The following is a 15,196-nucleotide window of genomic DNA, read 5'->3' as shown; positions in this document are numbered from 1 at the left end:
TGGCAATATTTGCATATAATGATGCTGAAAAAAAGGTGAAAAAGTCATCATAGACTACTAGAACAAATTTCGTAACACACTTTCATTGTAAAGATAACTATAAAAGTGTGAAATTTCCCCTTTTTTCATACAATATTATCAAAGGACATAATAAGTGCCCGTAGTCTAAGAATCACCCTTAACTTCTAATCCAATATTTTTTTTTTTTTTTTTTTAATGGAAAATAAATTGAAGCTCGGGATCATTTATTTTTTTCTCTGTGGTTTTGTTCAGGGTTTCTGGTGTGATATGCTGAGGTGGTTACAGTCCAAGAATTCTGTGCTGTCACCTTTGACTGTAAAACAGGTCAATTTTTTTTTTCAGTGAAAACAAAAATGTAGAATTTGTCATCAGCAATATTATTTTATTTGGAAAGTTTTTTATTCACAAATACAGAAGGCCAAGCCTCATCTGATTCACTGGAAGTTAAATCGTTTTAGCAAATCATTGAAAACTGTAAAAAATAAAAAAGCTTTAAAACAGTTCTTACTATTAAAATTTCAGTTAATATGATGATGACCATATGACCTTTTTTTGCCCCGTGTGATTTTATTGCTCGATCGTGGTTGTTGTTTCTTGTTTGTGAGAGATGTACCTTTTGTTTGTACTGCATGTTGTTAATGAATAAATAAATAAACAAAAAGTGTCTGCCAACAGTAAAGAACTCATGTAAGTTGTGTGTGTGTGTTTTTATTTAAGTAAAGCACAGAATTTTTTTTTTTTTTTTAATTCCACAGTGTCGATCAGATACACACACTCAACAAAAATATAAACGCAACACTTTTGGTTTTGCTCCCATTTTGTATGAGATGAACTCAAAGATCTAAAACTTTTTCCACATACACAATATCACCATTTCCCTCAAATATTGTTCACAAACCAGTCTAAATCTGTGATAGTGAGCACTTCTCCTTTGCTGAGATAATCCATCCCACCTCACAGGTGTGCCATATCAAGATGCTGATTAGACACCATGATTAGTGCACAGGTGTGCCTTAGACTGTCCACAATAAAAGGCCACTCTGAAAGGTGCAGTTTTATCACACAGCACAATGCCACAGATGTCACAAGATTTGAGGGAGCGTGCAATTGGCATGCTGACAGCAGGAATGTCAACCAGAGCTGTTGCTCATGTATTGAATGTTCATTTCTCTACCATAAGCTGTCTCCAAAGGCGTTTCAGAGAATTTGGCAGTACATCCAACCAGCCTCACAACCGCAGACCACGTGTAACCACACCAGCCCAGGACCTCCACATCCAGCATGTTCACCTCCAAGATCGTCTGAGACCAGCCACTCGGACAGCTGCTGAAACAATCGGTTTGCATAACCAAAGAATTTCTGCACAAACTGTCAGAAACCATCTCAGGGAAGCTCATCTGCATGCTCGTCGTCCTCATCGGGGTCTCGACCTGACTCCAGTTCGTCGTCATAACCGACTTGAGTGGGCAAATGCTCACATTCGCTGGCGTTTGGCACGTTGGAGAGGTGTTCTCTTCACGGATGAATCCCAGTTCACACTGTTCAGGGCAGATGGCAGACAGTGTGTGTGGTGTGTGGGTGAGCGGTTTTCTGATGTCAATGTTGTGGATCGAGTGGCCCATGGTGGCGGTGGGGTTATGGTATGGGCAGGCGTCTGTTATGGATGAAGAACACAGGTGCATTTTATTGATGGCATTTTGAATGCACAGAGATACCGTGACGAGATCCTGAGGCCCATTGTTGTGCCATACATCCAAGAACATCACCTCATGTTGCAGCAGGATAATGCACGGCCCCATGTTGCAAGGATCTGTACACAATTCTTGGAAGCTGAAAATGTCCCAGTTCTTGCATGGCCGGCATACTCACCGGACATGTCACCCATTGAGCATATTTGGGATGCTCTGGACCGGCGTATACGACAGCGTGTACCAGTTCCTGCCAATATCCAGCAACTTCGCACAGCCATTGAAGAGGAGTGGACCAACATTCCACAGGCCACAATTGACAACCTAATCAACTCTATGCAAAGGAGATGTGTTGCACTGCATGAGGCAAATGGTGGTCACACCAGATACTGACTGGTATCCCCCCCCCAATAAAACAAAACTGCACCTTTCAGAGTGGCCTTTTATTGTGGGCAGTCTAAGGCACACCTGTGCACTAATCATGGTGTCTAATCAGCATCTTGATATGGCACACCTGTGAGGTGGGATGGATTATCTCAGCAAAGGAGAAGTGCTCACTATCACAGATTTAGACTGGTTTGTGAACAATATTTGAGGGAAATGGTGATATTGTGTATGTGGAAAAAGTTTTAGATCTTTGAGTTCATCTCATACAAAATGGGAGCAAAACCAAAAGTGTTGTGTTTATATTTTTGTTCAGCGTATATATTCAGATTAAAAATGACTGCATTGATGTTTGGAACGTTTATATCCATAAATTGTCAAGATGCCTTATTTTTACAAACTGGTTGGCATTTATGTTTATTAACATAAGACTAAATATGAAGGAAATTCTGCTGCTTAGATGTTGTTTATAGAGCAGATATAGATATATAGATATAGCATCCACCCAAATATCTATCTATCTTCACTCGCTGCTTTTAAAATATAACAAAACTAACTAAAACACAGAACAAAATACTGCCATTTTGAGGTGAATCACTCAGTAATTAATTTGAGAAAAAGAAAAAAAACTAAAAGAAAATTCTGTTACTGTACTGCGGTTTTTCCCCAAAGGAGAGAGCGAATTTGGTGGTTTGTTTTTTAAAAAACTGTGGCTTGTATTGGAAAATATAGGGGTGTTGTGTCTATCTCATTGACATTTAATAGGTGTTGTGTCTTATGACCTGAGGGGGGCAGCAATGCACTGACCGTGTCTAGCCTGCCGACAACCAAGAAGAAAAAGAAGTAGTACTGCGGTTTTGTGACGTCAGGCTGTCAACGGATTTTTATTCTGTTAAAGTAACTTTCAGTTCGACTGCAGCAGGTAATTTTTTTTTTTTTTAAACTAAAGATCATTTGAAATATTAACGTTGCTTTGTTGAAGTGACAAATAGGAAGATATGTCATACACTTTTATTTATTATTACCAAAGTGCTAGTTAGCGTGTTCTCGTGTAACACTGGCGATGCCAACTAGCTTAACTGTAGCTAGCCAGCATTAGCAGACTTTCGTTTTAGTTGAAACAGCCTTTGATGTCTGAACGAAATTGGTACAGAACAGCTGTTTTTAGCCTCTTAGATACAAAGCGGTGGCTACCGTGTCAATTAACTTTAATAACAACGTTAAACGCTCCTCGATATGTGCCGCTAGCTCACGGTAGCTGTATACGTCATATATTCGTGATTAGTTGTGTAAGCAATTTTGAGAAAGATTATTTTAGGCAGGATTTTATAAATAAAACGTCAGATAGCTGCAGTTGGTTAGCCGAGAAGTGGTGTGTGGACTGTGATAATGCCATGTGGAAAAGAAAGTGGGTTAAGATTGGGATTGTACTATTTCGCTATGGATTATCGATTTAGAGCAGATGATTTCGCAGGTGATTTCATTGATTTACTGATTCCATCTGCTCAAAGTGATGTTAATCAGTGAAATCACCTGGTGGAGTGGTTGGTTGCAGAGAAAACCTGCACCCTCTTGGCCCTTTCTGGAATCAGTTTGAGACCTCTGATGTCGAGTATTAGCTCAAAATTCTATTACACTGATATCAGATTTCTCAGATTAAAATCAGAGATAAGGATTTTGAGATTGTTATTATTCTGATATACAAAACAAAAAGAATTTGGTGATTAAATTCAGTCTTTCAGTCGACCACTTTTAATCATTCCACAGGTTAGTTTTAGACACGTAACACAACTGGCCTTTTTGATTGACATTGTGTGTTTACTTACATTTTATTTGTTTATTATTTTATAACTGAACTCTGCTCATTTTCAACTGTCAAATTCTTTGGGAAAAACATTTGCCTAGACAAAATTACAACATTGTATAATATCAGTTGATGCTTGAATAAATTCAAGGTGAGAAAAGAGCATTGTCTATAATAATTAGCATTAAAACTCTGGTTAGAAATATGCATGAAACTGAGTTTGTATCCAAATTACTGACCTTACATAACTGCGTTTATAAAAAACTGAATTTCAATCACAAAACTTGAATTTGCATTTTTTAACTTACAATTTCATTGAAAAAGTGAATCTGAAGCGTATGATTTGAAATTAAACACATAGTAGTGACACATTTCTGTCTATATAAAATGCTGTTCCATTTTACACATTGCCCTTAAACTTGCTTGTACAAACTGACATCATGCTGAACACACACTACGTCATGATCTTGTTTTAATGCTGTCGAGACATTTATGAAGTGCAGTTTGTCATAAAATAATATTGAGCAAGACTTAAACTGCATTTTGCCCCTCCTCCTCTCTAGGAGTGATCTCAGAAAATAGAGTTGTGACTGAAGTGACACTTCCAACCTCTTTCTGGCCAGTATGTCGAATGATCCTCCTCCTCCTTATCCTGGAGGACCCAGTGCCCCGCCCATTGAAGAGAAGACTGGACAACCTGGTAAAAACAACAAAATACAAACACAGAAAAAACAAAGCTGCTGCAGTTTAATTAGGGGCATGGCCGCTTTGAGTGACGGCAATGTGTTGTCGTTGAGTGTCAGATCAGTATCGCTTGTCCAGAGGATGCTGCCTGCAGCTGCTAGCTGCTGTGGAGGATTGTGTATGGGTTTTTTTTGCACATTTTTTGCAACAAATATAATATGTAATATGGCTTGTTGTATGGTGAGATTGGTGGTGGTTTTAACGGCTCATTCTATAATGTCTGTGCCAGTATTTCTGCCGAGTGAAAGTATTATATGATTAATCTTGAATGCTAACAACGTCATAATGTTAGGTCCAGTTAATCCATGACCACAATTACAGAGGAGATAGAGTGGGGTAAAAAAGTATTTAGTCAGCCCCTGATTGCACTCCTTTGTTGCCTGAGCGGTGTGTTTGGTATCATTGTCATGCTGGAAGACCCAGCCACGTTGCATCTTCAATGCTCTCACTGAAGGAAGGAGGTTTTGGCTTAAAATCTCACGATACGTGGCCCCATTCATTCTTCCCTTAACACGGATCAGTAGCCCTGTCCCCTTTTCAGAAAAACAGCCCCAAAGCATGATGTTTCCACCCCCATGCTTCACAATAGATATGGTGTTCTTGGAATACAACTCAGCATTCTTCTTCCTCCAAACATGACTAGTTGAGTTTTTACTAAAAAGTTCTGTTTTGATCTGACCACATGATTTTCTCCCAATCCTCATCTGGATCATCCATATGCTCTCTGGCAAACTTCAGTCGGGCCTGGACATGTACTGGCTTAAGCAGGGGGACACGCCTGGCACTGCAGGATTTGAGTCCCTCTCTGCACAGTGTGTAGCCTGTCTTACTTTGGTCCCAGCTCTCTGCAGGTCATTCATCAGGTCTCTCTGTGTAGTTCTGGGATTTTTGTTCACCGTTCTCATGATCATTTTGACCCCACGGCATAACATCTTGCATGAAGCCCCAAATCGAGGGAGATTGTCAATGGTCTTGTATGTCTTCCATTTTCTTACAATTGCTCCCACAGTTGATTTATTCACACCAACCTGCTTGACTATTGTAGATTTACTCTTCCCAGCCTGGTGCATGTCTACAATTTTCTTCCTGGTGTCCTTTGACAGCTCTTTGGTCTTGGCCATGGTTGAGTTTGGAGTCTGACTGTTTGAGGCTGTGGACAGGTCTCTTTTATACAGATAACGAGTTCCAACAGGTGCTGTTAATACAGGTAACAGGTGGAGGACAGAAAAGCTTCTTAAAGAAGAAGTTACAGGTCTGTGAGAGCCAGAAATATTACTTGTTTGTGGGTGATAAATACTTACTTTCCACCACAATTTACAAATAAATTCTTTAAAATCCTACAATGTGATTTCCTGGATTTTTTTTTTCTCATTTTGTCTCTCATAGTTGAAGTGTACCTATGATGAAAATTACAGATCTCTCTCATCTTTCTAAGTAGGAGAACTTGCACAATCAGGGGCTGACTAAATAGTTTTTACCCCAGTGTAAGTGGGTCTTAATTTTGCATGCCCTCACTAAAGGAAAGCGTTATGAGAATCACCACTCAGTCCTCCAAAATATGATTTATTAAACACCCTCCAACCAAGGCTAGTGTATTAGCTTAGGTCATTTGGACATGAAGGTGGGAGCGTGTTTCAGCTTCATCTGTCCCACCCAGGTCACGTATTGAGATTACCCCCATATCAGATTTGTACATGCATGAAAAATGGGGAAATTGTTCTGTACTGAGTTTACCCTTTCTGTAGGTAAGTCATTTCGACTGCTCCCTTGTTTTTGCACTCGGGGTTTACGCCGGATGCCCTTTCTGACGCAGCTCCACATTATGTGGAGAAATGTGGCAGGGGTGAGGTTTGAACCGGGACCCTTAGAGGAGGTGATGGTCTAGTGGTTAAGCATTGGGCTTGAGATGAGAGGATCTTCGGTTCAAATCCCAGCCTGACTGGAAAATCACTTAATCCTGTAATTGCTCCTGGTGTGTAGTGAGCGCCTTGTATGGCAGGACCCTGACATCAGGGTGAATGTGAGGCATTAGTGTGATGCAGATGGAAAAGCGCTATATAAATGCAGTCCATTTGCCCTTCTGCACTGAAACAATGTGCACTAGCCATTTAGTCCCTTTTGTGTGGGGCCCAAAATCAAGTTTAATGTGAAGAAATTCTGATCTTATCTTAAAATGTGATGTTTGTTCTGTACTGAGTTTACCCTTTCTGTGTGCAGACCAACATCAGGTATACAGGCTTTTCATTTTTCACCATAAATTGAAAACAGCTGTCAGTGTGTGGAAAGGACACAGAACTCAGGCATGTACGTACATAATGTGTGTGTACACAGAACTCAGTACAGGGGGAAAAAAAAACAACTTTTTTTTTTTTGCCCATGCACACAGATCGCGAATATACAAATCTGGTAAAGGGGTCATTTCATTATGTGACAATGGTCTCACCTATGCTCCACCTCTTTATCCATTTCCGGATTTGTTGTGACATTGGCACAGTAAGCTCTACCAACATGATGACAGGCAGAACAGCAGCTTTTGGGTTTTATAATGGCTTTTCCGAGTCTTTTATAGAAAATCTATGGGTACGTCATGCAGGATTGTCCAGTGTAAATATACAGTCTATGATATTAAACCATTAGTTTGAATGTGTATATATTATAGATGCATTTGTATGTGTGTATATGTATGCAAAATGGATTATTGTTACTTACTTTTGAAAATACACTTGACGATGGGACTCAGTCCATTCAAGAGCTGACTTAACTGCCGTTTTTTGTGTGTGTGTGTGTGTGTGTGTGTGTGTGTGTGTGTGTTCGTTCTATAGAAACAGCTCCTATAAGAAGTGCTCCTCAGCAGGGACAACCCTTTCCTCCAGACTATGGTCCTCCACCATATGAAGCTCCACACCCAGGCTTTCTTCCTCCACATGTTCCTGGAGAAGGACCAGTGCCCATGCCCATGCCTCCGCCACCACAAGGTGCTGTAGACTATGCAGCTATTACGTAGTAGCTATCAAAGATTTGGTGCATCTGCAATGTGTGCTTCCAGATTTTATTCCGTTACATGATTTTTTAAAAATAAAAAAGTGTATTGGCATAAAAAAGAAACAAAACAAAAAAGAAAAGAAAAAAGGCATCGTAAACAAGGTTACATATTTGGGTTTGTCCTTCCACTGCCATAGTTGCTGTGGTAACATTGAGCTACACATCCTGCTACCTTGGGTTGAGCCATGTTTGATAATCATAGTGCAGCATTCCTGTATGGTTTTATGTGTATATATGTTAAGTTCCAGCTCTTCCGATTTTGTTGGCGGTCAGTCATCTTGCGTTTGTAATGCACAACTTGGCAGTGGAGGTTTGTACGGGTCTTTCTGTAGCCCCAACCAGCTAAGCAGCCTCGCATTTACTTACTGTCTCTGCACCTCCTAATTTGCGTTCCAGGCAGGACAGTAATTCATTGGGACATCTGCAGTCTGACTAGGTCTGCCAGAACATTATAGATTTTCAGCTCTTTGTGTGTTCACTGTGGTACTTCTCTTTGTCAAACAGCTTATGTGTTGTTAACACTTTTCCCATGTACAGTAGTGTTGCAAGCATGTGTGTAACAACTGCTTTTATTGCTTACTAAGGGCAGTCAGAATTGAGACTTTATGAAGCTTTTTAAGAATTATATTTATTTTAACTATTCAGCTGTCAAAACATTGTTTTTAAATGGAAATTGACATAGGATGTGTGTAGTGTGCAGTCACATTATTTTAAAAATATATTCCCCACCTCATCTTGAGCTTATTCTCCAAATGTTCAGGATCATTGCAAACAAGTATGAACAGCTCATTATGTACGTACATGCCTAAATTAATATCTTAAAAAAATACAGGACCTCAGTTAAGTCATTTACCTGTGTGCAGGTGGCTGCTATCCACCCCCACCTGGCCACTTTCCTCACCCTGTGCAAGGACAGATGGGTCCTGGTCCCAGTCACTTCATCCATATGGGAGGTCACACGGCAACCGTCCTGGCTCCTCCAGGAGCGGCTACCACTGTGACTGTACTACAGGGGGAGATGTTCCAGACTACACCTGTGCAGACTGTTTGTCCACACTGTCAGCAGGCAATCGTCACCCGGATCTCCCATGATATTGGTCTCATGAACACACTGTTCTGCCTGTTTTGCTTCTTTGTAGGGTAAGTATAATGGAAGAGAACCTGAGAGCTACACACACAATCACTTGGAGCAAATGTGGTACACGCACATGCTGATGGTGGTGTCCTGCTTTTAGTTTATCTAATCTTGTTTTAGTGTTTTATTCAGCTGTGTGTAATTTTTGTTTGTCCAGTTACTGTGTATAAAAATGTCTGGAATTCTTAAATGTTTAACCCTCCCTTGAATTAAAGCTGAAAGCATTGTTTCATTAATTCATTTTATTTTTAAGAAAAGGTTGTCATCATGGTGTATAAATTCAGCTTCTTTGAGTGATCTACTTGAGGTTATGTTATTTTTTTCCTATGATGCCGCAGTTGACTGTATGTCACTATGTCAGTCAAGCATATTTCAAAAAATAAAAATATAATGCAATGCTAAAATACCCTCGGCCGTATGACCCTTGTGTTCTAAATAATTTGCAATTGTTTAATTAGTCATTAAGAGCCTGTTGTCCTACGTACAATTTGTACATGTTCAATGAAGCCCCTCTATTAATCAATCAAAAACAATATTTACGTTTTAACAGCATCTGCAGGAGGCTTTGCGTGTGCGTGTACATGAGCTTTTGACAAAAGCAGAAGTTATGCATATCAAGGAATATTTGTAGACCACCCTCTGTGCATTTGCTGGTATTAATGAGACAAATTTAACTCCATAGGAAGTTAGCGGAAGTTAGTGTGCATGCTAACGCGGCAAAATGTATTATTAGATTACAAAAAGAGCATTTTCAGTTTGAGAAGTGTTTATTTCTCGCTAAAAGAGGATATATTTACACACGCAAATGAAACAGTTTTGCAGCTAGCTACCAGCTTGCAACGTCACCGTGCTAACATCCACGAAATAAGTTCAGAGCTCTTATTAGGTTTCAAAAACGGCGTTTTCGGTTTTAGAAGTGTTTATTTCTCACTAGCTTTTACATAATACAACCCCTGGCAAAAATTATGGAATCACCGGCCTCGGAGGATGTTCATTCAGTTGTTTAATTTTGTAGAAAAAAAGCAGATCAGACATGACACAAAACTAAAGTCATTTCAAATGGCAACTTTCTGGCTTTAAGAAACACTATAAGAAATCAGGAAAAATAATTGTGGCAGTCAGTAATGGTTACTTTTTTAGAGCAAGCAGAGGGAACAAAATATGGAATCACTCAATTCTGAGGAAAAAATTATGGAATCATGAAAAACAAAAGAACGCTCCAACACATCACTAGTATTTTGTTGCACCACCTCTGGCTTTTATAACAGCTTGCAGTCTCTGAGGCATGGACTTAATGAGTGACACACAGTACTCTTCATCAATCTGGCTCCAACTTTCTCTGATTGCTGTTGCCAGATCAGCTTTGCAGGTTGGAGCCTTGTCATGGACCATTTTCTTAACTTCCACCAAAGATTTTCAGTTGGATTAAGATCCAGACTATTTGCAGGCCATGACATTGACCCTATGTGTCTTTTTGCAAGGAATGTTTTCACAGATTTTGCTCTATGGCAAGATGCATTATCATCTTGAAAAATGATTTCATCATCCCCAAACATCCTTTCAATGGATGGGATAAGAAAAGTGTCCAAAATATCAATGTAAACTTGTGCATTTATTGATGATGTAATGACAGCCATCTCCCCAGTGCCTTTACCTGACATGCAGCCCCATATCATCAATGACTGTGGAAATTTACATGTTCTCTTCAGGCAGTCATCTTTATAAATCTCATGGGAACGGCACCAAGCAAAGTTCCAGCATCTCACCTTGCCAATGCAGATTCGAGATTCATCACTGAATATGACTTTCATCCAGTCATACACAGTGCACGATTGCTTTTCCTTAGCCCATTGTAACCTTGTTTTTTTCTGTTTAGGTGTTAATGATGGCTTTCGTTTAGCTTTTCTGTATGTAAATCCCATTTCCTTTAGGCGTTTTCTTACAGTTCAGTCACAGATGCTGACTCCAGTTTCCTCCCATTCGTTCCTCATTGTTTTGTTGTGCATTTTGATTTTGAGACATGCTTTAAGTTTTTCTGTCTTGATGCTTTGATGTCTCCTTGGTCTACAGTATGTTTGCCTTTAACAACCTTCCCATGTTTGTATTGGTCCAGAGTTTAGACACAGCTGACTGTGAACAACCCAACATCTTTTGCAAATTGGTGATGATTTACCCTCTCCTTTGTTTCAATTGACATCTCTCGTGTTGGAGCACATGATTCATGTCAGTCCACTTGGTGCAACAGCTCTCCAGGTGTGATCACTCCTTTTTAGATGCAGGACTAACGAGCAGATTGATTTGATGCAGGTGTTAGTCTTGGGGATGAAAATTTACAGGGTGATTCCATAATTTAGTCCTCAGAATTGAGTCAGTCCATATTTTTTTTCCCTATGCTTGGTCTTAAAAAAGTAACCTTTACTGACTGCCACAATTATTTTCCTGATTTCTTTATAGTGTTTCTTAAAGCCAGAAAGTGCCATTTGAAATGACTTTAGTTTTGTGTCATGTCTGTGATCTGCTTTTTTTCTACAAAATTATCTTCCGAGGCCGGTGATTCCATAATTATTGCCAGGGGTTGTATATGCGAGACCAGCCACTGACGTTATGGTGCAGCTTTACTCTGAATGGTTGTCACCTCCCACCACTCAAAAACAAAGCAGAACATATTCAAAAAGGATATGTCTTTTTAACCTCTTAAAATATGTCAAATTTGGCCATCTTTGAACTTGTCCAAGGTCTGTGTCCCAAGAATGTTCCCTGTGAATTGAGACTGGCCAGTAGTAATAGAACTGGAACTTTACTGCTGTACATAGAGAGATGCTAGGTCTTTGCAATACCGATTGAAATAGGTTGGTCTTGGGTAAAAATCTTATGTGCACTAACATTTTTAACTGCCCAATTGTCACCAGACTTGGTATGTATAGGCATGGTGACTCCAAGAACCCCATTGATTTGGGGGACAGTCACAGGTTAAACTCGCTGAACTGTGTTTTGTAAAAGCCTTCTGCAGTAAAGTGTTGTTTGTTAATGGTAAGCTTATCAACGTTTGCCTACGGCATTGTGGGTTAGTGAAGACTGTGCTTGTTTTCTTTGTATATGCATGTTGGCAGGTATCATTTGAAAATATTATTTTGACTGTGCCATGCGCTACCTTGAATCCACCATACCACAGAGTATTTATTTATATATATATATATATATATATATATATATATATATATACACACAACAAAAATATAAATGCAACACTTTTGGTTTTGCTCCCATTTTGTATGAGATGAACTCAAAGATCTAAAACTTTTTCCACATACACAGTATCACCATTTCCCTCAAATATTGTTCACAAACCAGTCTAAATCTGTGATAGTGAGCACTTCTCCTTTGCTGAGATAATCCATCCCACCTCACAGGTGTGCCATACCAAGATGCTGATTAGACACCATGATTAGTGCACAGGTGTGCCTTAGACTGTCCACAATAAAAGGCCACTCTGAAAGGTGCAGTTTTGTTTTATTGGGGGGGGATACCAGTCAGTATCTGTTGTGACCACCATTTGCCTCATGCAGTGCAACACATCTCCTTCGCATAGAGTTGATCAGGTTGTCAATTGTGGCCTGTGGAATGTTGGTCCAGTCCTCTTCAATGGCTGTGCGAAGTTGCTGGATATTGGCAGGAACTGGTACACGCTGTCATATACGCCGGTCCAGAGCATCCCAAACATGCTCAATGGGTGACATGTCCGGTGAGTATGCCGGCCATGCAAGAACTGGGACATTTTCAGCTTCCAAGAATTGTGTACAGATCCTTGCAACATGGGGCCGTGCATTATCCTGCTGCAACATGAGGTGATGTTCTTGGATGTATGGCACAACAATGGGCCTCAGGATCTCGTCACGGTATCTCTGTGCATTCAAAATGCCATCAATAAAATGCACCTCTGTTCTTCGTCCATAACAGACGCCTGCCCATGCCATAACCCCACCGCCACCATGGGCCACTCGATCCACAACATTGACATCAGAAAACTGCTCACCCACACGACGCCACACACACTGTCTGCCATCTGCCCTGGACAGTGTGAACCGGGATTCATCCGTGAAGAGAACACCTCTCCAACGTGCCAAACGCCAGCGAATGTGAGCATTTGCCCACTCAAGTCGGTTACGACAACGAACTGGAGTCAGGTCGAGACCCCGATGAGGACGACGAGCATGCAGATGAGCTTCCCTGAGATGGTTTCTGACAGTTTGTGCAGAAATTCTTTGGTTATGCAAACCGATTGTTTCAGCAGCTGTCCGAGTGGCTGGTCTCAGACGATCTTGGAGGTGAACATGCTGGATGTGGAGGTCCTGGGCTGGTGTGGTTACACGTGGTCTGCGGTTGTGAGGCTGGGTTGGATGTACTGCCAAATTCTCTGAAACGCCTTTGGAGACGGCTTATGGTAGAGAAATGAACATTCAATACACGAGCAACAGCTCTGGTTGACATTCCTGCTGTCAGCATGCCAATTGCATGCTCCCTCAAATCTTGAGACATCTGTGGCATTGTGCTGTGTGATTAAAAACTGCACCTTTCAGAGTGGCCTTTTATTGTGGGCAGTCTAAGGCACACCTGTGCACTAAACATGGTGTCTAATCAGCATCTTGATATGGCACACCTGTGAGGTGGGATGGATTATCTCAGCAAAGGAGAAGTGCTCACTATCACAGATTTAGACTGGTTTGTGAACAATATTTGAGGGAAATGGTGATATTGTGTATGTGGAAAAAGTTTTAAATCTTTGAGTTCATCTCATACAAAATGGGAGCAAAACCAAAAGTGTTGCGTTTATATTTCTGTTGTGTGTGTGTGTGTGTGTATATATATATATATATATATATATATATATATATATATATATATATATATATATATATATATATATGTATATTATATATATATACATTTTTTTTTTTTTTTTTTGTAATTTCACTTTTTAATTTGTCTTTGTATTTTTATGGGTTTGTTTCCCCATGCAGGTGTGACCTTGGATGCTGTCTGATTCCCTGTTTGATTGACGACCTCAAGGATGTTACACACACCTGCCCATACTGTAAGGGCTACATTTACACATACAAGCGTATATGCTAACCACCGGCGAGTGTATGCTGCAAAGATGCACAAGCCCACACATCAGACCTGTATATACAGAGAGAGACTGGCTAACTCCATGGCAACTGCCACGTTGTCAGCCACGCACGTACTGCTCCAGTCTTTGCCTGTAAATGTAATTATTTACAACCAGAATAATTTGTGCCCTCCCTGCGGGTCAAACAATCTTCAGTATTTGTTGCAATTACGTTGTCATAAATGTGAACCCCCCCCCAAGTGAACAGTGTACCTTCTTTCCTCTATTTGTCTCAGTTCTTCCGCTATTTCCTTTTGCTTTTCATTACCAGCGACTTTCCCTAACAACGCTCTTCGAATTTAAGACGAATGTTCTGTCAACTTCTGTTTAATAGCGAAACAGCCCAAGTCCAACTTTTTTTTTTTTTTTTGATGATGATATTCACTCATTTATTTTCTATGTTCATTCCATTTTCTGAGTGTCAAAGGGGCACGGCATACTCTTCTCATGTATGTATAATCGGTCTTTGCCTCACGGCTCTTCATCGCGTTGACCACTTTCCTTCCAGCAAATCTTTATCTGTCATTTTTCTAATTGGACTGTCTTTGCCTTTTTTCAAATTATCAAATGGCACATACATGTTTCCAAAACGTGCTGTGAATATCTTCAACAAAACAACTGTTTGGTCATGCTTTTCTTGCTCTTTCTGCTCATTTCACCTAACCTAAATAGTAATTTTGAGTTAGTCCTGTTTGAATAGAGGAATTTGATTAAACAAAAATGTGATTCAGCCTACATAGATAGTGGGTTCAAGTCACATGACAATGTTTTAACCCATCAGAGTGTAAAATGCCTGTCAACTTTCTCTTATGTACAGCACCTGTCGTGTATAAAACTTCACAGCTCCCCTGCTAGTAGCAGCAGTCCACACCCCCTTATTTTTGCTTAAGTTTGTGCATCCCTTTCCAGTTTTAACTTTAGGTCTGAATATTTGCTGTGTAACAACCCCTGGCAAAAATTATGGAATCACAGCCTCAGAGGATGTTGTTCAGTTGTTTAATTTTGTATGAAAAAAAGCAGATTACGACATGACACAAAACTAAATGTCATTTCAAATGGCAAACTTTCTGGCTTAAGAAACACTATAAGAAATCAGGAAAAAAATTGTGGCAGTCAGTAACGGTTACTTTTTTAGACCAAGCAGAGAGAACAAATATGGAATCACTCAATTATGAGGAAAAATATATGGATCATGAAAACAAAAGAATGCT

The 15,196-nt window shown here is 40.0% G+C and overlaps 1 protein-coding gene across 2 annotated transcripts; it reads left to right on the top strand.

Annotated features, from left to right (window-relative positions):
* The first annotated feature begins 2,994 nt into the window (after positions 1-2,994).
* cdip1 (cell death-inducing p53 target 1) lies at positions 2,995-14,697 on the top strand. 2 transcript variants are annotated; one of them, XM_034190028.1, is made up of 5 exons: positions 2,995-3,015; positions 4,461-4,597; positions 7,464-7,616; positions 8,547-8,823; positions 13,837-14,697. In XM_034190028.1, the coding sequence occupies exons 2-5, from the start codon at positions 4,522-4,524 to the stop codon at positions 13,946-13,948; spliced, it is 618 nt and encodes a 205-aa protein (XP_034045919.1). In that variant the 5' UTR covers positions 2,995-3,015; positions 4,461-4,521; the 3' UTR covers positions 13,949-14,697. The 2 variants fall into 2 exon arrangements, with proteins under 2 accessions (XP_034045919.1, XP_034045920.1); XM_034190029.1 differs by lacking the exon at positions 2,995-3,015 and having other exon boundaries at positions 7,470-7,616.
* The last annotated feature ends 499 nt before the right edge of the window (positions 14,698-15,196 follow it).

Source organism: Thalassophryne amazonica, chromosome 16, assembly GCF_902500255.1.
Source record: "Thalassophryne amazonica chromosome 16, fThaAma1.1, whole genome shotgun sequence".
In the NCBI taxonomy this organism is placed as follows: domain Eukaryota; kingdom Metazoa; phylum Chordata; class Actinopteri; order Batrachoidiformes; family Batrachoididae; genus Thalassophryne; species Thalassophryne amazonica.
Note: the sequence above shows the minus strand (reverse complement) of the source record. Positions and strands in the feature narration are given on the sequence as shown.